We start from the raw sequence: 21995 nt of genomic DNA on the forward strand, positions 1-21995 counted from the left end.
GGGGCAGAGGGGAGGCCAGTGAGGGAATGAGGGAGAAAGCAAAGAAACAAAGGGTGATTTAACGTGCAAGAGTTTATTTTTAATTGTCTTTTAACTGCAGCGCACGGGGGAGAAGGGCCGGCCCGTTTGGGGCTGCTGGTGGTGCGGCTGCAGACAATTCCCTTAATGTGGCTTTTGATATAGAGCCCAAATTAGCTCTAATAAAAAGGGATAATAAAGCCAACTCTCACAGCCAACGGAGCCCCTCCTAGCTGTCAGCACGGCCGTTACCGAGAGGAAGCTGCATCCTCGTTTCAATTAACCTTGTTTGCACCCACCACGTCCACACAAATAACAATAACATTAATTCAGGGCGCTCGTGCGGGCGCCCACATCAGACAGCTCGGAATGTGCGCCAGCTTCGGAGCCAGAGCTAATGAACCTGAAACTCGACGTGAATTTCCAAATTGCTCACAACAGAGTTTCGAAGCTCTATTAGGGAGAAAAATGCTGATTCTCTTCAAGTTCCTCAAGGGGAAAAGCTGTTGTAGCGGCAGCAGCCTCGGCCCGACCCCGCCTCCCCTAACCTTGCCGCGGCCCCAGAGCAGGGTGGGGGGCTCTGGGGGTGCTCACCGAGGCCGAGGGGAGGGGCCCGGGACGGAGGGGCCCAGCGGTGCACCTGCCTGTCCTCCTCTGCCCTTCCTTCCGGCACACCCTGCCTCAGCCCGCTACCGGGCGCCCACCCCGGGGGGCGGCTGGAGGCCGCTGCTCCCGGGCACGTGGCAGCGGTGGCCACACAGCCGGCTCCCGAGCCGAGAACCGTGGGGCAGTGCCTGCGGGGGGCGCGGGGGGGGGGGGGGCTCACCTTCTCCTTGGACACGTGGTGGGAGAAGGGGCACGTCCCGTCTGTCTTCTTGCACGTGCCCCGGAGAAACCTGTGCAAATGAGAGGAACAGGGTCAGAGGGGCTGGCGTGGGCAGGGACCCCTGCGGCGCCCGCCCCAGAGGCTCACCTGGTGCACACGGCCACCTTGTCGGGGTCGTGGATGTAGGGACAGTGCTCGCCGTGGTTGCACCTGCCGAAGCGGTTGTAGTACATGCAGTATTCCTGCTGCTGCTTCCGCCGCCGCTGCCTCGCCTGCCGGACGATGGCCAGGCTGCGCTGCACGGCCCGGCTGTGGACAGGGCGGAGGTGCGTGAGCCCGGGGGACCCCTTCACCCCCATCCCGTGAGCCCCGAGCCCAACCCTGAGGGACGTACCTGGCCAAGGAGCGGCTGCAGCTGCTGGCAGGGTCCAACCGGCCTGTGGGGCAAGAGGCCGGGTCACATCAGGCCCGCGGGCAGCTGGCTCTCGCGCTCCCCACCAACCTGCTGGCGCAGCTCCCCCCTGGGCCCCGCTCTCGGCTCAGGCACTGCCGCCCCCCAGGGGAGACTGCCTGCCCTCCTGGGACACTGCCGGACCAACGCCCACCCTGTGCGGGGGGGGGGGGGGGGGGGAAGGGGGGCCGTACAGGGACCTGATCTGGCAGCACGGCTCCAGGCGACACTGGCTACTGAGCAGCGGCCTCACCTCAAGTCAGGTGGTCCCAGGAAAGCCTAGGTGCGGGGGCCTCCCTACTACCTTCCTCTGCTGGGGGCAGGGCCTGGGGCTATGAGACCTGAGTGGGGTCCGGAAATTCCACCTGGCTTCACAGTAGCCACTAACGATTCTTATGAATTTAAAGGGTTAAATGAAAATATAATAGTAAGTACGTGGCCACAAAGCCTGACGTCCTCACTCCCAGGCTCTACAGGGACGTACGTGCCGACCTGGGCCTACACAGGCCCCGGACAAGCACATCCGGCCCGGAGGCCTTCGTGGGCCACGGCGGGTGCCCACTCCCCCAAACCCTAAGTGCAAAGACCCGTCAAGTCCTCTCTGAGGTCACTGACTGTGGCCCAAAGGGGAGCTGTTCATGAAGTGAACAGTGGTGACGAGAAGGGAGCAGGTGACAGGATGCTCAAAGCCAGGGGACAAGGGGCAGGTGGGCAATGTCTGTCCTGTGCAGGCAGGGGGCAGGAGTGCAGACTGACGTACAGCCCCCTGCTTCCCTTTTGTGGATGAGGTCACTGCCCCCCAGGACCAGGGTGGGCCGGGCAGGGCCCAAGACCTCTCAGATGTTCCTCAAACACACATGTGAACCTTCCCAGACCAGATTCCATTTCCCACAGGCAGCTGCTGAAATGGATCCGGTGGCGAGAGGCAGAAGTGACATCACTCAGAAATTCTAGGGACCTGAGGCAATGACAAAGCATCCAGGCTTAAAAAGGGATGTCCCCAAGCTGCCTGGCTCTGAGCCGCCCCCATCGGAGCTGCATGGGAGGCCTGGGCAGGTGGCCCTCCAGCCACCCAGAGGCCCCTCCCTCGGCCTCCCCAGGACGATCTGTGCCAGGACCCGCTGGGCTCAGTCCCGTCCAGAGTTCCAGACCCGGTCACGCAAGCATTCTGACACTGCATGTGGCCCCTGGGCTGGACCTTCAGGCACCCCCTTCCACATCTAGCCTGCTGCCAAGCCCTAACCACTCAGTGGACACTCCACACAAACACTCCATGTGCCCTCTCAGGGCCACCGTCCCCTGACCAGTGTCTGCCCCTCTCTGAGCCTCGGTCCCCTCAAGCTGAAGCGGGGTGGCTCCAGGGCTGCGTGGTGAGACCCCCACTGAGAAGGAACTGCTTGGCCCAGGGGCCCAGGCCCAGGGGCTGGCCGAGACGGGAACGGGGCCGGTTCCAGAGCAGGGAGTAGGGAGCAGGGCGGAGAGGAGCTGGGCGGCCCGGGGCCACAGCGGAGTCCCGGCTCCCCAGCTGGGGATGCAGGTCCCGGGGTACCGGCTGGAGGCCAGTCCAGGTGGCACGGGGTGCTCGCACACCTGCCCGCCCCGGGGATGACGGAGTGCAATCTGATCGCTGCTGGGAGCGCGGCTTCCCGGGCTGCCACCCAGGCTGCCGGTGCCTCTGTGGCGCCATCTGCTCCTGCCAGGGCCCACGGTCAACATGTGTCTGCCTGTCAGGCCTGGTGTCTGAGGGGGCGGGGCGGGGAAGGGACAGGTTTACTCCCCTTTCCGTGGTTTGCTCTTAAAAAGATACCAGTGTGGGGCTCGCAGCGGGAGGCACTGTTCAAACCCCGAGCGGTGCTAAAACATGCACATAAAGCAGCTGCTGGAAAAGAGGCCGCGAGGTGCTGCGGGCGCTGCAGGGTTCGGCTGAAAACCGTCAGCAACCGCGGAGCAGGCGGTGCCCAGCCTTCCGAGAGCTGCGCTGCCCGGGGATCTTCCCAAAATAGACCCGGCGAGCTTGGCATCGCGGCCCCACCCCTGCCAGCCCCCACCGGGCAGCGCCTCACCCTTCACAGGCCAGCGAGCCCAGGCAGGGGCTCTGGGGTCAGAGGGAGCGGCCGGGCAGCACAGCCAGCTTCTGCAGCCCCGCGGCGCCCCGGCTGGCCCGGCCATTCCCAGGAAATCGTGGCCCTCGGCAGAGGGGGCCCCAGGAAGAGGCATCCGGAAGGGAGGCAGGCAGCGGGGTGGGGCCTTGGGTGCGTGGCTCCCAGCCCTCTCTTGTGCCCTCTCAGCACAGGGCGGGGTCAGCAGGTCACAAATGACTGGATAACCTGCCCAGGGGTGTGTGGTGGCCGACGAGCAGCAGGGAGCCTACCCCAGTCTGCCTCCCTTGGGGAGCTGGGGGCCGGCCCCACAGCCTAGGCCCGGGGAGGTGGCTCTGGCAGACACACTTGGGGCCTCTGCTCCACGGCAGGGACCAGCGGGCTCTTGGGTCCGCGACGTACGCCAGGCCTGGTGGAGCACGAGCCGCAGCCCACACCCAGGTGCACCCAGGTCGGGGGCCAAACCACACAAGGAGAGGCCCCCGGGGCTGGGCCCTGCAGGTGGGCAGGCCTGAGAAGCGGGAGGGAAGTCCGTGGTCACTGGGCTCGGGGGGAGGAGGGTGCCCTCCACCTTCCCCGTGGCTCGGAGGACCCCAACCAGGGGCCAACACTGTCCCAGAGAGGCCCAGCAGCTGGGAGCCAGAGTCAGGACGGGGGCGGGCTACCTCCCTGCCGGGGTCAGAGTTCTGCTGACAGAAAAGAAAAGATTTCTTTCTTTGATTATTATTTGTCTAAGCAGGCCACTGGCCAGTGGGAGCTCCTGCAGCTGGGGGCGGCCTACCTTCTCCACAGCAAGTGGTCGGGGGTCCGGGTGGCTGGAGCTGGAGGCGGCGGGGGTGGGGAGGGGGCGGGGGGGGCTGTCCTCGGTGGGTTCTGGCTCCAGCTCTGCCTCACACCAGGACACGCCACCCAGTGGTCTGCGTTCCAAGTCCCGCCTCCGGCCCCCGCCTGCCCTGAAGTTGGGGTGGGGGGGGGGGCTCCCGGGACCCTGCCTGCACCCTGAGGCCTGTGTCCTCTCTTTATGGCCCGAGGCCAGGCGGCTGGGACACCCGGTGCGGTGAGGCCGTAGCTCTGTCCCGCTCTGTGTCCCGAGGAGACTGGAATGCTGTGTGGCTGTGCACCTGCAGGGGCGTGGGCTCAGCGAGGCGCCTTCCGCGGTGAGACGACGCAGGACAGCCGTCTGCTCAGGTGTGGTGCGGCCTATGCCGGGAAGGGAGGGGGAGCCCCACAGCCCCTTCTGCTCTCTGCTCTCCCACCCCAAGGCGGCGGGCGGCCCGGGGTCTCCCGGGAGCTCTGGCTCGCCTCCCTTGCTCCCTCCCTCAAGCGGCAGCCACGCGGCACAGACCCGCCTCTTCCTCTCTGCCTCCAGGTGCCCCTCCTCCCACCATGGACTCGAGGGGCCGGGTGGTGGGTGCGGCCCCACCCCCAAAGGCCCAACCAGCCCGCCTGAGGTCAGGGCCCACGTGGAGCGGCCCACACGCAGCCCCAAACCACAACCCACTTCGGGTCCCTGCTGTAGACAGTGTGAATGCCAGGACGGCCAGTGATGATGTCTGGTCAGGCCAGGGAGGAGTCCCTCACACCCGGTGTGAATAAGCAGCCCCTGGCATCACCGGGGCCGACAGGAGGGGAGGGTGCTGAGGAAATGTCAGCAGAACGGGCCTTACCGCTTGGGCCCGACAGAATATCACTCCGCAGAAAGGCTGCCCAGCCGCCCTCTGTGGCTCCGTTCACCCCACACAGCAGCCCGGGAGGGACAGCCCAGAGAAGGACTGGTGGCCACGTGTGGGGCCTCACAGACCATGAGCACGGATGCCATGGGCTGGCTGAGGGGGAGGGGGCTGTCTGCTCACCCACAGTGGCACGCCCTGGGGCCTGAGTCCCCAAAGGAGGCCCAGCCAAGGCTCTGTACCTGCTCCTCCACTGGGCAGCTAGCTGAGGCCAAGGTGGAAAGGCCCTCAGATCACACAGCCCAATCCCTCGAGAAAGGGATGGGGAAACTGAGGCAGAGAGACAGAGCAGAGCCGTGGCCTTCGGGCCCCCCAGTGCCTCTCCTGGGCAGCCCAGTGCACTCGCCGCCCACCCCCTAGTCCCACGTACAGAGGCCCTGGGGACACAGCTGGGCAGAGCTTCCAGGAAGGGCCCCCAAGCTACAGATGGTCCCAACGCCCGCCTCGCCCCTGGTCCAGGCCTCTTTGGGGGGTGGGGGCCGGGAGCAGCTGGGTCTCTGCAGGCCCCACACTGCCTGCAACCTCACCCTTTTTTTCTTGACAGAAAAGGATGGGGGTAAAATTGGACTGAAACCAAAATATTTTCTAGTTAATTTGTATAATAAGCGAATCCAAAGCATTTCCTTCTCCTCGGCCTGTTTCCCCAGGCCGCGGGGGCATGCGTGGTGGCGGCGGCGGCTGCCTCCAGACACAGCGGGAGGCATTGCCAATGAGATTACGGGGCGCCGTGGCCCCAGGTGTTCGCCCGCCAGGACCGTGTTCACCATACCTGGCTCATCTCCTTTGTCCAGGAGCAAAACGTGGAAAATCAGGGCCCGCTCGGCCGAGCGAGAGGCAGTGCACGCGGGGGCTTCCCCAGGGGACGTGGGGGCTGAGAGGCCTCCCCATCCGTGCCCGGGCTGCTCCGGCTGCCCAGTCGGCTCCGACAGGGACGGCTATGGGGGCCCGGCAAGCACTGAAGGGGAAAATGAACTCCCGGCCTGGGCCGTGGCCCATTTGGGAAGCGCTCACGGGGATCGGCTCCCTGGGAGCATGGGGTCACGGGCGAGCCGCAGCAGCCGCCCACGATGGACGACGCATGGTGGGGAGTCAGGAGCCAGGCCCAAAGGCTTCCTGGCCCCCACCTCCGAGGAGCCTCACCTGTGCGTGGGAGGGGCCTGGTGGCGCCATCGCCGCCAGGCCGGCCGGAGGTCTTGGAGAGCTTGTTGGCCGACACCTTGTAAAGGACCCCTCCGATGCAGCGGTAGCCTTTGTTCCTCCACCGAGGGGGGCTGGCCTGTGCTTTCCCACCCCCGGCGGTGGGGCGCAGGCGATTCAGCACCAGAGACCTGCAGAGACAGAGAAATGCCCAGTCGGTCCGGCCCCAGCTGCCCGCAGTCCATCACCCCCTGTCCCCAACCCCACTCAGCCAGGCTGAAGGGGCACAGGTAGGGGACGAGTCTCCCCCTCCATCATGTACAGCGCTGCACGTGACTGTCCAGGCCCTGGCCTTCTGACAGCGTCTCTTGAGGAAGGTCCACTGCGGGGGGAAGGCTCCTGAGGTCCACACCAAGACTGGTGGCCGTCACCACTGCCTGGGAACATCTTCCCCCAGACGCTGCTCCAGCCCACGTCAGCCTGGCCTTTGGGACAGCAGGTGCTTTGGGGTCAGCAGGCCCCACGGCCAGTCCTGCCCCGCCCCTCTATCCACTACACGAGAGCCCAGCATCGAGACCCTCACAGACCCCCACGCCGGCAAGCCATGTGGCGGAAAGACGGGAGATGCTGGAAGGGGTGTGGGACAGCCTGCGGGACTCGCTGAGTGGATGACCCGGGCAGGGAAGGCAGACCAGGGCCTGGATGGCCCTGGTGGCCACCTGCCCACTCCTTCCCTCCAAACTCTCCTCCCACAGGGTCCTGGGCCCCGTCCTGCCAGAAACCGGCACCCCCCGGGGAAGCCAAGGGCGGAGTGGATCGGGAGGAGGCCCTGGATGCCCCCACTTAGAGAGACATTCCCCTGTAGACACCACAGCTGCGGTGGGCGGCGGCCGCAGGTCCCCAGGCTGTTCTGGCCCACCCGCTCCCCGCCCCCCCAGGGGTCACACGGGCAGGCTGCCACCCAAATGAGGGGACAAGGGCCTCCCACCCAGGGCGCCCGGCATGGAGACTAGCCAGCTTCATGACTCCAGAAGGGTGTGGGGCCTTTCCCCCTCAGGACACATTTCAGCAGCAATTTGTTTATGCAAATTGACCTTAATTCCATATTAGCTCAGACTCTGCTCATAATGTTATTACCACCGAGCGTCCACACTGCACCCCGCTGGCAAATCTGGGGCTGTGAGTGCTGGTGCCTGCCAGCAGCAGGAGGGCAGGGTGTGAGGAGGGTGGGCCTGGCCGTGGGCACCACCACCACCACCGGCAGCAGGGACCTGGTGAGCAGGCCCAGAGCAGCGCCATGGCACCTTCCCTTCAGGTTCTCCAACGTCCTCACGTCCTCACCCCACGGCCCTGCAGCTCCCTTTCCGGGCGGGGCAGGGCGGGGCGGGGCTTCCTCGCGGCACCCAGGCTGGTGGAGGGGTGGTGGCATCGCGGCTGGGGGGTTGACGCCACCCTCACCACATGGCCCCCTGGGCCTTGGTCTCTTTCCAACTCGGGGGTGATTCTCGCCAGCCAAAGCCTCTGAGGACACGTTAGACAGATCCTGTGCGCAAGCGAGCCGAGCTCAGGAGACCCACAGCTTCAGTGTGAGGACAGGCCAGGCAGCGAGGGCCGAGGACACCGCAGCCCGACGGCACTTAACCCAGTTTCCCTTAATTAAAACTCAAGTTCACAGACACCAATCTTGGGAAAAAGTCCCGCCAAGGGACCGCGGCCGGCCTGGCTCATGCCATGCGTGCCCTACAGGCCCCAGCTGTCCCTGCACAGGGTACATCTTGGCAGAAAGAGGGCAGGGTGGGGGGGGGGTGTCCTCTGGGGGGAGAAGACAGACCTCCAGGCTTTCCTCAGACCCTGGGGCCCCAGCTCTACCCACCCTGGTCTCGGGGTATCGATGTGTCCAGTGAGTACCTGCCTGTCCCCTTGGCCGGCTCAGAGGCCAGGCCGAGGTATGAGGAGGGTGGGGCCGGGCAGGTCCATCCCGTGTGCCCGCACCTGCCGCAGAACGCTGTGAGCTCAGAGGTGGCTCCGGACCCTCCGCGGGCGCCGGGGTCATTGTGCACAGGGCACAGCTTGGCCTGAGTCCTAACCCCACGACTGAGAGCTGAGCCCAGGGCGAGTGGCCACCACAGCTGGCTCAGCCACAGGCCAACGGGCCGCCAACAGCCCTGGCCCCCAGCCCCACGACGTCCAGAACCCTCAGCGGTGTCACCACTGGGAGGGGCAGCTGGGAAGCCTCCACTCTGCAGCCCCGGGGCTCGAGTGCGCCGGCAGTAAGCCCAGCCCGCGCACACAGCACACTCAGCCCTCAGGGCCAGACCCCAGACGGCCCAGCAGGCCGCGCAGCGAGATGGCACAGCTGTCGCTTACCAGAAAAAGGGCACCACTCTCAGCTGCCTCTTGCCTCGGGGCACAGACCCTCCTCTCCTGGGCCTCCACCATACCTGCACCCCATCCACACCACAGGACGCCACAAATCATGAGGGACAGGTGGGCAGACAGACACGTGCCCCACCCCCTTCCCTGGGCCCGGCACCTCAGGATCCACCCCCCTCCCCGGATGCCCCAGAAACCCAGCCCTTCGAGGGGTGAGGGAGCTCACCCCCAGGCACGTGCCCCTGGCCGAGGGACACCCCACCACTCCTTGGGGCAGTCACACAGGTGAAGCCGCAGACAGGGACCAGGCCCAGGCAGGGACCTGTGGAGGGGGAGGCTTGGCAGGCTCTCAGTTTAGAAGGAGCTAGAAGCTTCAGGACAGACTGCGTTCCGGCCCCGAGGGTGGTCCCATCCAGGCCCATCCCACAGCTCTGTACACAGAAGAGCCTCAGTCTGGGGGTTAACGGCTCCCCCTGAGAGTGGGACCCGGGGACACGCTCCTGGCTAGGAGGAGCCTAGCCTGCTAGCTAGCCTCCTAGCTAGCTAGTGCTAGCTCCGGCTAGGCACTGGACACACCCGACGCCCTGCTTGGGAGAAGTGCCCTCCGTGGTTTTTCTTGGCTACAAGGCATACCTCACACATCGCTGATTATTCCCACACTTATTCTTATGGAGGACCAAGACTGAGAGATCGGTCTCCTCTCCCCCCAAAAAACTACGCCCCTGGGTCTGAATGGCAATTATGGGACGACCACGGGCCACCTGGCAGGGCTGCAGGCCTAGCAGCTCGGTTCTCACGCCCTGGCTCAGAGTGGATGGTCTACGCACAGGTGGGCGCACGGCCCAGGCTGCGGGGCTGCCCCCACAAACAGCCCCGGGGCCCACCGTCTCCAGGGGCCCACGCAGGAGCCCCATGGCGCCACAGGACTGTTTGGAGGAGGCGGACGCAGCCACAGAACTCGGGGAGGGCTGGCCTGGGCTGGGGAAGGCCCACCTGCCCGCACACAGCCCAGCCTGCAGCTGCACGGGACCCCCTCCCTCACCCCGGCTGGTTCCACTCGCTGACTTGGGACCTGTGGCCAGGCAGGCGCCGGGCGGGCAGGGGCTGCCTTGTAGCTGTTCAGTGCCTGGGTGTCACGGCACTCCAGTAAATTGTTACCCTAATGGAGAGGACAGCCTTTGGAAACCAACCGTATTGAGAAGAGGGGATAAAATTAATGAGATAATAGCCGGGCCAAGGACCCGGAGAACGCGCCTGCCCTCGCGGCACGGGCCCTGTAATTCCTTTTCTATAACAGGAGCCTCAGATCTAAAGGCCTCTCCCATCCGTCCGGCAGGCCCACGCCGCCAGGAAATTTCATTAACGCTGGAAAATAGGAAAGGTATTAAGCGTGGATAATGAAGGCCAGGGAGGGAACCGTGCCTTAAGATAGTCCTCTTTCTCGCCTTTGTAATGGGAGGCATGAACTTTCCCTTCAAATCCATTTCTAATCCATTTGAAATACTACAGCAAATTATCTTTCCTTCAGCCCGAAAGCGGCCAGCCAATTTACTCCGAATAGAAGTGACAATGCCCCAGGATTTATCACCATAACCTTGACTACACCAGGGTGAGGGCTGGGCCCCGTCGCCCCCCCCCCCGGGGGGCACGAGGAACGGGTGGGGGGAGATAACATTTTAAATGAAAAGCAGTGGTAATGGGGAGACAGACACACACACCACAGAAGTAGGTTTAAAAAGAAAAGCTGTCCACGTGTCTGCTGCCTGGGGAGCAGCTGGCAAGTTCCAGCCTGAGGCCAAGGAGGCCACCCCCCGGGGGCGCCCGAGAGGAGGGACGGCAGGGTCTGGCCTAGACAGAGGGCCGCTCTCCCGAGAAGCCAGGGAGGACGGTGCTCGCCCATCTCCTGACCCTGGACGCCACACCCCCCACCCTCTGGGCATCTCCTGTGGACACTGCCTACAACGGGTCCACGCAGCCCCCAACACCGTATGCGGGCGCCCCTGCCCGCTGGGTCTGCGGAGACGGGCCCACTCATGGTGTCTTCCAGCGAGCGCGTGCACGTGAGAGGCGGACAGGCACACAGGCTCCCAAACACGTGAGCACAAGGACCCTGCCCGCCCTCCTGAGGCCCTGGCACACCCGGCTCCCCCGCCCCCAGACCCGGGGCTGAGGACACAGCCGGTGAGGCCAGGGAGGCCAGGGGCAGGCTCAGGTGCAAGTGGATGAGGGGCAGGGGTGGGGTGGTCCCAACCTCCAAGAAGCCCGGGACAGCGCACGTCCCAAACTTAGGAGCCTCCCCACCAGGCCCAAAGGCACCTTTCAACAAATACCATCTCAGGCTGCCCCGCACAGCCACCTTGCAGCTGAGGGGACCCCAGCCCCCACTCAGGCTCCCGGCAGTCCTCAGGTTTCCCCAAGGAAACCACACGTCACAGCCCACGTGGGCCCACCAGACTGGGGGACAGGGCCAGGCCAACGGGCCACACAAAGGCTGGGCACAGATCCGTGTGCAGGACCGGAGGCCGCGCACCTGGATGGAAAGTCACTGGCGGGAACCGGTGGCCACCTGCCCGCAGTGAACGCTGTCAGGCCCGCGGAGGCATTTTTGCTGGTGGGTTCTTCCCGCCTCCCTCAGCGAGGACTCCTGGAGTCGGGATGGCCCCACAGACTGCCCCCCACCTTCCACACAGACCCCTCCCCTCCCTGGGGACCCTCACCCAGCCAGTGACCGCAGTCACCGAGGGACCCGCCTCACCTGAGCTGGCCCGCTCTCTCACCCCCCAGATGCAGGCCAGGTCCCCACCCTGACTCAGAGCTCCCTGTTGGGGTCCCTGCACCCCCCTGTCCCGCCAGCTGGTTTGAAAACAGCATGTTTGACCAAGTCCTGCCCCCACTCCCCTGACCCGCTGCAGCGGCCCCCGCTCTCCTCATGGGGAGCTCCGTCAGGAGACCCTGCCAGCTGGGCTCGCAGACCCCCCCCCACCAGCCAGGACTCCAGACACACCGGACACTTCTGCTTCCTGGAAGGCACCGTGGCCCCTCCTTGCATGGGCCTCTAGGCCTGTTCTCCGGACCATCCCTGAGACCAAGCTCAGAGGTCAGGACCTCAGGGAGCCTGTCCGATCCCCCACGGCCTGCTGTCACGGGCCACCAGCCCCATACAGTGCTCTATCACAGCTTGGCGCACCGGGCCCTGCTCACCACGGTGCCCCTGACCTGGGCACAGGTACACCAGGAGGGAGGGGCTGGGTGCCGCCTGGGGTCCCCCGCACCGTGGCCCTCTAGGGGTCGGTTCAGGTAAGAGTCGGGCAGGGAGAACGGGCAGCAGGGGCTCCCCGAGAACAAAGGGGCCCGAACGCACAGGCGGTGCTGCTGGGGGCGGGGGCGGGAGCACACGGGAGCGCGGACCTTTGGAAAGACCATCGGGGGTGAGCACAGCGGGTGGGTGCAGTGCAGGAGGCTGTGGCCACTGTCCGGGGCCGGCTGGGCAGAGCTGAGGGAGGCAGAGGGCCGAGGTGACCACACACAGGAGCGTGGGCGCGGGTGCCAGCAGAGGGGCTCCGCCAGGCTCCTGGCCGGAACTCAACCTCTGACCCCCGTTGGCTGGGGCAGGGTCAGTGCGTGGCCGAGGACCCGGAGGCCTCTCTAGGTCAGGCCTTCCAAGCCAGTGGTGACCAAGCAGGAGGCGGGCAGGCGGGCTGGGGAGCAGAGAAAACAACCGGGGAAGCATTTTTCAGGAAATGGAGCACGGTTCTGCGAAGCTTCGAGGCGAGCAGGGAGTGCGCCGTCAGCAGAAGCAGTGCCCGGGGGAGGCGGCTCTGCACAGCGAATCCCAAGTAGGTCAGGCTCAGCCGCCACCGTGACAGGCTGCAAAGTGCTTAAGTGGGCTTTCCACGGAAATGCTGACGGGCGCCACCTCAGCTCGGCTCGGGGGGCTTGAGGGCGCCCACACGGGCCTGCAAGGGGCCTGCCCCCCGCCCGGCCGCGGCCCACTCTGCCCCCAGAGCAGCACCTGGCGCCCCGCTCACACGTGTGCCCGGCCCGGAGCCAGGGCAGTGGGCGGGGGGGGGGGGGGGGGGTGCCGCCAATGCTGGGCGGTCTATGGGGAGACTTCTGAGGGGGAGGGGGACAGTGTCTCAGGTGAGGGGCCCAGGCAGGACCGGCAGGGTGGGAGGTGAGAGGCTGGGCCGAAGTGCAGGCCAGAGGCAGGAGTCTCAGAAACAGGGCTCAGTGTCAGGGACCTGGCAGATGGCACAGGCCTCATGACCACCGTGGCAACCTTGGTCTCCTAAGATCCTCCTCCAGCCACACAACGGGCCCCCCCAGGGCGATGTGGCCCATGGCCAGCTCCAGGGACCCCCAATCCCGGTGAGTCAGGGCTGGGGCTCCGTGCCTAGGCGGGGGCTCTGCGCGCTGACCTCGTAACATGTCCTCGGGCCACCGTGGGGCGGAGGCAGGCCAATGGCTTGGCCTTCCGGGACACATCCCGCAGCAGACAAGGGGCCAGGGGCCTGGGTGGGAGCTGGGGGGGGGGGGGGGGGGCGGCGCTATGTGACCTGGGGCGGGGGAGCGGCAGCCTTGTCCGGTGGGGAGGGGCCGGTCCGGGGTGGAGGCTGAGGCCTGGGTGGAATCGGGGAGGGTGGGTGGGGGTACGAGCAGGGGGCTGACCTGAGGGCTTCATCACTGAGGTGCTGCTCTGAGGAACCCCCTGTCCGTGTCTCCCCAGTAACGGACGGCAGTGATTCAGGGCGCCCCTGGCCAGCGGCATGCCGGTGGGCAGTGCTAATTGTGCTGCCTCCGTTACAAATGCCGCGGCTCCATTACGAGGGGCCGGGACTGTTTTATGCGCTCACATCTATTCAATTGGTATTTCGATCAATGGATGCATTACAAGCTTTCCCTTTAAGAGCCTAATAAACAACAAGATGGAAAGTAAAATTCTCCATAAAATGACACTTTTAAAAATCCATTTCAGCTGAAGCTATTGGCGTTTTGTACGTTAGCTACAAAAACCAGGCATTGGGCCTCAGTGGCCCTATTCTGGAGCAGAGTCCAGCTCCAGGGGCAGAGGGCGGGCACCCAGGCTAGGGACGGGGGCAGGGCCCTGGACCCGCGAGGTCGTCGGCCCAGGCCTGCCTTGGCCCATGACAGCGGGTGAGGGGCAGGGCCGGCCCTTTCTCTGTTCCCTTGTCTACCCCCCGCACCTCTCTCTCCACCTGCCCCTTGACCGTCTCTCTCTTGTCCCCCTGCCCCCCGCCCTGTTCGCTGGGCATGTGCAGTTCAGGCTGACCATTCCCCCAGCCCCCAGAACTGCATCGGGCAGACACTCGACGCTAGGGGCAAGCCAATGGAGGGCGACTCGGGCAGCAGAACACCCACCGTACCTCCTGCCCAGGACTCTCTGCGAAGACTTCGGGAGGTCAAGACCCCCCCTGGCTCACTGGCTCCTTGGCTGACAGCTCCTAAGGGAACCCGGCCTGAGCCACCTGGCCCGTCTTGTCCACCACCCTCCTGACCGCAGTGCAGGACTGAGGACACCCACAGGGACAGTCACATCCAGGCTGAACCCCTACCCGTGCTCCACATCCCCCCTGCAAGCTCCACCCCCAAGCTTGTGCCCCTCGCCTCCAGCACCTTCCACCTGGAACAGCACTCCCTCCTCACCCCTGGTCTCACACATGAGCCACCCCCGCCCCTCGCGGGTGGCCCCCTAGGGCATTCACGCTTGCATGTGTCATGAAGGGGCCCTAGCATCTGGACACAGCTGGGCTGAGGGATGCCAGGGGGCAGCCCACGCCAGAGGCACGTGACAAAGTGAAAACATAGCGAGACCCACACAGAATGCCAGGAGTCCTGACCGTCGTGGAGCCCTCGTGTCCACCTGAGGGGACTCATGGACTGAGGGGGTGGAAGAGCCAGGTGCCTTCCTCCCCCCCCCCCCCCCCCAACCAGAGGGGATCACGGAGCAAGTGCAGCCTGGCTCCCCTGGAAAGGGGCCGGTGTCTTCAGCAGGCCACGCAGACACCACACAAACACCAGGAAAAGGCTCACAAGCTCAACAGCCAACGCTCGAGAGCCAGAAGGCGAACAGGGAGTTGCCTTCGGGGGGACTGCGGGAGAGGCACAGCCTTCCAAGATCCCCGCAAGAGCAGGCTGGAGCATACGAAAGAAAGTGACACACTTAAACATGGGGGCAACCCCAGCAGGTGTGCCCAGCGGCGGTGCAGAAGCCCTAGAACATCGCGCCCATAACACTTCGAACAGGTGGGATGAGCAAGCAGCCCAGCGGCCCCGGGGTTCCCGCCGGTGGGCGGGGTTCCTGCGCGGTGGGTGGGCTAGGAGAATGAAATGCAGGCACCCTGCCGGCAGTGGGCAGCCCTTTTCGGATCCCCTCTACCCCTCTCTCTCTTGCCTCTCCCACGTGTGTGCTCACTCTGTCTCTCGCAAAAATAAATAAGCAAAAAATTTCAAAAACAAGAAGTTTATTTATTTTGGGTGGGGAGGAAGAGAGAATGAGGGGGAGAGAGAAAGAAATCTCAAGCAGGGTCCACACTGTGAGAGAAGAGCCCAATGTGGGGCTGGAACTCACGAACCGCGAGATCATGACCTGAGCCGAAGTCGGACGCTTGAGCAACTGAGCCACCCAGGCACCCCAATAAATAAATAAACCTAAAAACAAATTAAATGCAACTCTGCTGCTTTGGAGGCTGATTGGCTGGGGAAGGCTGAGAAACTGAGCTTAGGTTTCTCAAGTTCATCTGGAGGAACAAACATTTAGGAGTGATGAAGGCAAGGAACGTTAGTCGTAAGAACGCGCAGTCCAGAGACGGCACGGTCTCTGGTCCCCTGGACTCTGGCACAGCCGAGGGCTCATTTCAATAAATATGTCTCTGTGGGGACACAAAGGAACCGTGACCCCTACCTTAGATCACAAGTAGAAGTTACTTCAAGAAGAATCACAGGTAAACTAGTCACACTTCTAGAAGAAAACATGGTGTTCGGGTAGGCAAATATTTCTTACACTGGACACAAGACCATTGCTCATAAAAGAAAAAGACTGATAGATCAGACACGGTTAAAACACAAGCCCCAGACCATGAAAGATCTGAGAAACGATCCATAATATGTAAAGAACTCCAGCAGATCAATAAAAAGGGGCACAAAGGGCTCCAAGGGACACTTTTTTTTTTTAATTTTTTTTTCAACGTTTTTATTTATTTTTGGGACAGAGAGATACAGAGCATGAACGGGCGAGGGGCAGAGAGAGAGGGAGACACAGAATCGGAAACAGGCTCCAGGCTCTGAGCCATCAGCCCAGAGCCCGATGCGGGGCTCGAACTCACAGACCGCGAGATCGTGACCTGGCTGAAGTCGGACGCTTAACCAACTGCGCCACCCAGGCGCCCCAAGGGACACTTCACAAAGGGGCACAACAGCGGACATTAAGGTGGGACAGATGCTCGACGTTGTAAGTCACCGGGACACACGAATTCAGACTTCCGTGAGAGACCAGCACGGTCCACCAGCGTGGCCACAAAGGGGAGGACAGGGCCCAGGAGGTGCTGGTGAGGCTGGGGGGGCTCTTGTGCCGACCGGGACAGCCCCTGCGGGGCAGCGGCCTTACTACGACCGCACAGCACCCCCACCCTCTGAGGCAGCAAGTCCAAGGAAACGAGGGTTCCGAGCTATTCGGCGACACGCCCAGCAAGGCTAGAACGACCCACTGAAAGCACAGTGACCGCACCGTGGTGTGTCCACACGCCTGGACGGAGAACAAGCTACTGCTACCCACGGGGACGCGTCTGGGCCCGGGAACGACAGGGTCTCAAGCCACAGACGGGGCGACGTACACAACAGAAATCGATTTCTCTCAGTTCTTTTCTTACGGTCCGAGATCAAGGAGCCAGCATGGTTGGCTGCTGACAGGCCACCTTGTCCCCAAGTCCTCTGTAAGTCTGCAGGGAGAGCCCCGGTGGCTCTTCCTCTCCTGAGAAGGACGCCAATCCTGTCAAATGAGAGTCCCACCCCATTGACTTCATTTAACCTCAATGACCTCTGTAAGGCCCCAGCTCCACACACAGCCACACGTGGGGTCACTCAGGCCATAACGAACATGAGCAAATGCGGCCGGACACCAAGCAGCACGTACTGTGTGACTCCGTTCCCCCGGGGCTCGAGAACTCGGAGGCAGGGCTAGCGTGGCCTGACAATGGCCGAGGGGGCGGCGGGGGGGGGTACCGTGTGGGCTGGGGTGGGAGACCTGACCTGAGTGGTGGGTACACAGGACAGAAGTCCACAGAACTGACCACCGAACAAACAAACCACGAACGTTTCGCAAGGGAAAATTAAAGAGAGAGATCAATGCAGAAAGCCAAGTTTAGGAACAAGCATTTCCACACAATAAAGGCGTCATTTTTAAATAACAGAAAAGTCTGATATTTAATGGTCCTGAGACAACCAGATAGCCATTAAACACAATTAAATTTGAACCTTAATCTTACAGCCTATTCCCGAATAAATTCCAGGTAGGTTAAAGCTTCAAGTGTAAAATCTGAAACCCTAGCACTGGAAGAAAATATAACTGAACTTGTATAATCTTAGGCGGGGAAGCCTGTTCTACACAAATCAACAGGCTAAGTCTTAAGAGACTGGCAGATTTGAGTACACGGAAAAGCAAAAAGATCTGTTAAAAATCCTCATGAACAAAACTGGAAGGCAGAATTCAAACTGAGAAACGACGGACCGTCTATAAAACAGGGGTGACAGCCTGAGCACTCAAAGAGTCTTGCAAACCTGTTAGAAACAGGCCAGAGGCAAATGAACGTAAACATCTGAAATGTTGAACTTGACAAAGAATACAAATAAAACTGAAATTAACATCGGACAGCTTTCTCCTCCGGTACAGTCGAAAAGCCTCTGGCAGCGGGTGGGCGCTCCGGCAGAGACGGGTGGGAGAAGGCCCGTGGGGGCGCTGCAGGCCCCCCCCCCCCCAACCAGCCTAAGCCTGGCGGGCAGAAGAACAAGGACAGCAGGAAGCGCAGCTGCCAGGCCTGAAGGGTGCCCAGCTGGTGATCCAGGTGTGTCCACCTAGCCAGCAAGACAAATGTCCACTCCTCCAAGGAGCCTTCCAGTCTGCAGACCAGAGGGCAAAGGCCATGTGTCGCAGGGAGGACGAGGAGGCAGCGGGGGTCGTGAGTCAGGTGGGAGTGGAGTCTGGCACCAGCCCGCGTCGCGCCCACTCCCTGTTCTAGCACTGTGTGGATGACAGGCGCTAGCACCTGGCGGTACAGCCTTAGACAGAGGACGTTCCAGGTGCAAAGCACTTGGCCAGGCCCGAACCGAAGTAGGAGCTGGGGACGGGGAGGGGGAGGGGTGTGCGTGTGTGCAACGTGCGGAATGCTTCAGAGCACCCGCGGGGGGGGGCAAAGGGGGCGCTAAGCCTTCGGGCCCGGCCCCGCCCACCGCAGTCGGGGTGGGGAGGGGGAGGCGGGGGACGGGGCCGGCGGGGCGGGGCCGGGCGAGACCCACCGGCTCTCGGCCTGCCCCGCCCCCAGAAGAGAGAGGCCCGCCTAGGGGACAGAGCTGGGGCCATAATTTATGCTCCCCCGCCTATGCTTTATGGCTTTCTTAATTCGGCTCCTGCTACTATTAATGTAGTTAATGCTGAGATTATATCTATTTTCTGGCGTCAGGCGGTGATTTATTCAAGCCATTTTTCCGGTGGAGGCTCCCACGCTGTTAAATCAAGTGCCTTGCCAATTAAGTGCTGACTTGGGAAGTGGACGCAATCTTAACAGACATCTAACCGCAAATTAAACCGGGGCTCCTTACTCTGGGGAGTGGGCGGGGCAGCCAGGGAAACCTTGCTGACTTCGAGGAAAGTCAGAGGAAAATAAAACCACCCTGAACCTGCCCGCTGGCTCTCAGATAGGGGCACCAGAGGTGCGGGCCCTGAGCCAGGCTCAGCACAAGCTGGGGTCAGGGCTCCCCCTGGCCATGGTGGTCACCCTGCCGGGGGGGTGGGGGGGGGTAGCTGGAGAAAGGGCCCGCAGGGGTCACTGCGCCTGTCCCAGCACAAGGAGGTCTCTGCAGCTGCGGCCCCCATCCACCCAAACAGAACACCTCTCAGACATCCCTAGGACCCCTGAGCCGTTCCCAGTTCCCAGTCTGCACGTGTGGTGGCAGAGAGACCCTCGGACAGCCTTAAGAGGGTGCCAGGTGGCAGTGGAGGAGGGGATGGGCGATGGATGGGCTGTATCCTGCCTCAGCAACGCAGACCCTGGTCCTAGCCCAGAAGGGCGAGGGAAGGCCCCCGAAGGAAGGGCAGTAGAGGAGGGGCTCACGGAGTCCCATGCCTAAGGACAATGCCTCATGCCACTGGTGGGGGTGGGGGAGGGAAGTGGGGAAGGTAGGTGGGGAGCAGGGAGGCAGAGGTGAGGCTAACTGCCAGAGCCCTGGCACGGGTAAGACACCTGGCCCTGTCCTGCACCCCACAGGAGCCTCCCTCCCCCCAGAGAACCTGTGGGTGCCACAGTGCGGCCCTGGGATGCGGTGGCAGCCGGGCCACCTAGGCCAGCACGTGCTTATAGGAGCTCTTTGGCCGTGGTCCTCAGTGGCTGTGAGCCCCGACACCTCGGCTGACACAGGAACCCACTCTCCTGTGCCCCCCCAGCCCCTGGAGCAGTGTCTCCCTCGCCGTCTCCGCAGGCCCTGGCCCAGCCCCGAGAGGGGAGCCATATTTTGGGGTAAGAGCAGGCTGAAGAGTTGATATATGCAAAGAGTTGAATATGATATTGATTATGCGAGTGACGCTTTACTACCGCCTCTAAAACCAGGATGAAAGTGATATTTAAAACGGTGTTGGACTGTGTAAGGCACCCAGGTACCACTGGATGACAAGGGCGTTTTATTTCTTCCTGTCAGAGGCAGTATTTTCAGCTTCCTCTGCTCCTCATCTGCAGGGACATCAGGGTCACCAGTGCTGTCACACGAGGGCCCGTGGTGCTGGCAAGGCGTGGCCGAGGGGCCCAGGCACAACCTGAGGACAATCTTCCCCAGGTTCCATGGGGAGATACCTGCCAGGACCTTCTTAGGCTCCCCTCCCAACGGTCCTGCTGTTTTCAGAATGAAGCTTCCCTGCGGCAGACCAAGGGACGGTCTCGTGTTGTCATGAAACACACCTGGCCGATGCGGTTACTGCTGGCCCACGGGAGGCCACAGCATGGCTTGTGGGCTAGCCATGGCGGCAGCAGCTCTTAGAGGGTCCTGTCCTCCTCAGGGTCTGCTCCCAAGGGGGCGAGGCGCCTGCGGCCCAGCCCCTTTCCTACCGTTTCCCCCAGAGCTGCTGGCAGGACTCGGCCACTCAAGCCAGTCTCCAGAGAGGAAAGCAGCCACGTGCGTGTCACACGGATCCAGACACAGTGCGTGCGCTACAGCAGGCAACACGGGCCGACCCCGGCGAGGGGGAGTGAGCCTGCCAACAGGGCCACCCGGGGGCAGATGGCCCAGGGCCCATGCACGTCGGGGGTGGGAGACAGCTGGGGAGAGTGCGGACCCGTCAGGGCTGGCACAGCGATGGGGAGGCAGGAGGGCCACCAGAGGGGCTGGAACCCGCCTCACAGCCACGGCCAAGCCCCGTGCGCACGCAGGCCCGAAATCCCCGCACACCTACTCGTCCTGGCTTCCCTCCTTCACTGCGAAGCCCACCTTCCCTGTTTCTGGAACCCACGGCATGGCCAAGGTACCAGGATGCAGCTCCCCACGGTAAGAGTCAAAGAGTGCCAGGCAGTGGGAGCAAGACGGGGACAAATGTGTCCGCGGAGAAGCAGGGACAGAGAGGAGGGATGGGAGGGACGCAGACACGTGGAGGCGATGACAGGGGAAGGGCAGAGACCAAAGACAGAGTGGCCAAGGCTAGAAGACCAGAGACACACTCACACACGTGATGTGTGACCAGGGGGCTGGCGATGACAGAGGCCGTGCTGGTATGAGTGCCCCACTGCCCCGACCGTGGCCCCAGCTCCACCAGGGCTTCCTACCCAGCAGCATGGCCCTCTGGGACACAGATACCAGGGACCAGCTCACCACGGGCCCAGAGGAGGTGACCAGCCCTGCATGACGGGCAGGTCCCAGCCTGAGACAGAGCAGATGGGGGGAGGGGTGCGGGGGGCCATGGTGTCTGCCACCCTCCTATCCCACGAGGCCTCCGCATCAGGCCTGTTCTGGGGCCCTTCCCCGCCCACGCCATCCACAGACAGAGCCCGGGAGCCACCTCTGACGTGGTCTCACCACAAATACTTTTTACGATGTCTGTGACCCAGGCCGGACACCAGCAATCCCAAGGCTAGGGACGCCCCAAGTGGTGACACAAACACCGGAGCGGGGGGGGGGGGGGGGGGGGGGGGGGGGACATCGGTCATAGGGGCCACGTGACCACTAAGGAGAACGGGCAGAGGCTCAGACTGACAGGGATATGGCAGTTCAGCCCGACCCCACGTGAACATCCTCCAACTGATGCCAACACCCCCCCAACCCCCGTGCCAACCCCCGACAGGGCCAAGGAGGAAGCAGCTTGGAATAGGGCTGAGGCGCCCCTGCCGGGGGGCACAGGGGCCACGGGGCACTGTGCTGGCCCAGCCGAGCGCAGCCTCTCCTGGGGGCTGCCGACCTGGACTCCTGACCCTCTCACTGTCCCCCATCACCACATGGGGCCATCTTAGAGGCAGGGACAGGGACCAAACGTGTGAACAGACCCCAGACCCAGAGGGACCAGCTGGCCTGTGCTGGTGTCCTGAGGGCCTGATGCCACGGGGGCTCCGGGGAGGCTTCGACGTGTTGTCCGACACTGGGCAGGTATTTGACCGTGAGCACAGGCTGCAGGAAGGCACCGAGACGCCCTCTCCTCACCCCTCGGGGTCCTGCGTCCCAGGCCCAGCTCTGCACCGAGGGGCCGGGCACCAGTGTCACTGGGAAAAGGTCCCCTCCTCTGGATGAGCTTCCAGAGGGAGATGAGGTGTCCCTTGACGGGGTCCCGGCCTCAGCGCCCATCCGGGCCAACCCCACATCCCCACCCCCGCCCTACCCCCCCACCCCCGCCCCCGGCCCCACACTGTGCCGAGGGGCACAGGCAGGTGTCCCGGCCTCCGGAGGACGTGCTCAGCCCTGCTGCCACGGGGCTGCTGACAGCTGAAAGGCCTGCGTGCTTCAAACAGACAGAGAAATAAATAAATAACCGAGGCGCGCTTTGAACCGACTTCCAAATTAAGAGTTGCATCCTCGCTGTCAGGCCCCCGCCAGCGGTTTCTGCAGCACCTCCCGAGCAGAAGCACACCTCAGCCCATTTATTAGAATGATGAAGGCAG

General features: G+C 63.3%; 1 protein-coding gene across 1 annotated transcript in view; it reads right to left on the reverse strand.

The window, feature by feature from the left end:
* Positions 1-21995, reverse strand: part of ZC3H3 (zinc finger CCCH-type containing 3) — an 88331-nt gene that overhangs the window by 21102 nt on the left and 45234 nt on the right. The window contains 4 exon segments of the mRNA XM_047842277.1: positions 845-914; positions 992-1153; positions 1239-1281; positions 6265-6452. Of these exon segments, the coding sequence (XP_047698233.1) occupies positions 845-914; positions 992-1153; positions 1239-1281; positions 6265-6452 (463 nt within the window).

The sequence above is a fragment of the Prionailurus viverrinus genome, chromosome F2, assembly GCF_022837055.1.
Source record: "Prionailurus viverrinus isolate Anna chromosome F2, UM_Priviv_1.0, whole genome shotgun sequence".
Lineage (NCBI taxonomy): Eukaryota > Metazoa > Chordata > Mammalia > Carnivora > Felidae > Prionailurus > Prionailurus viverrinus.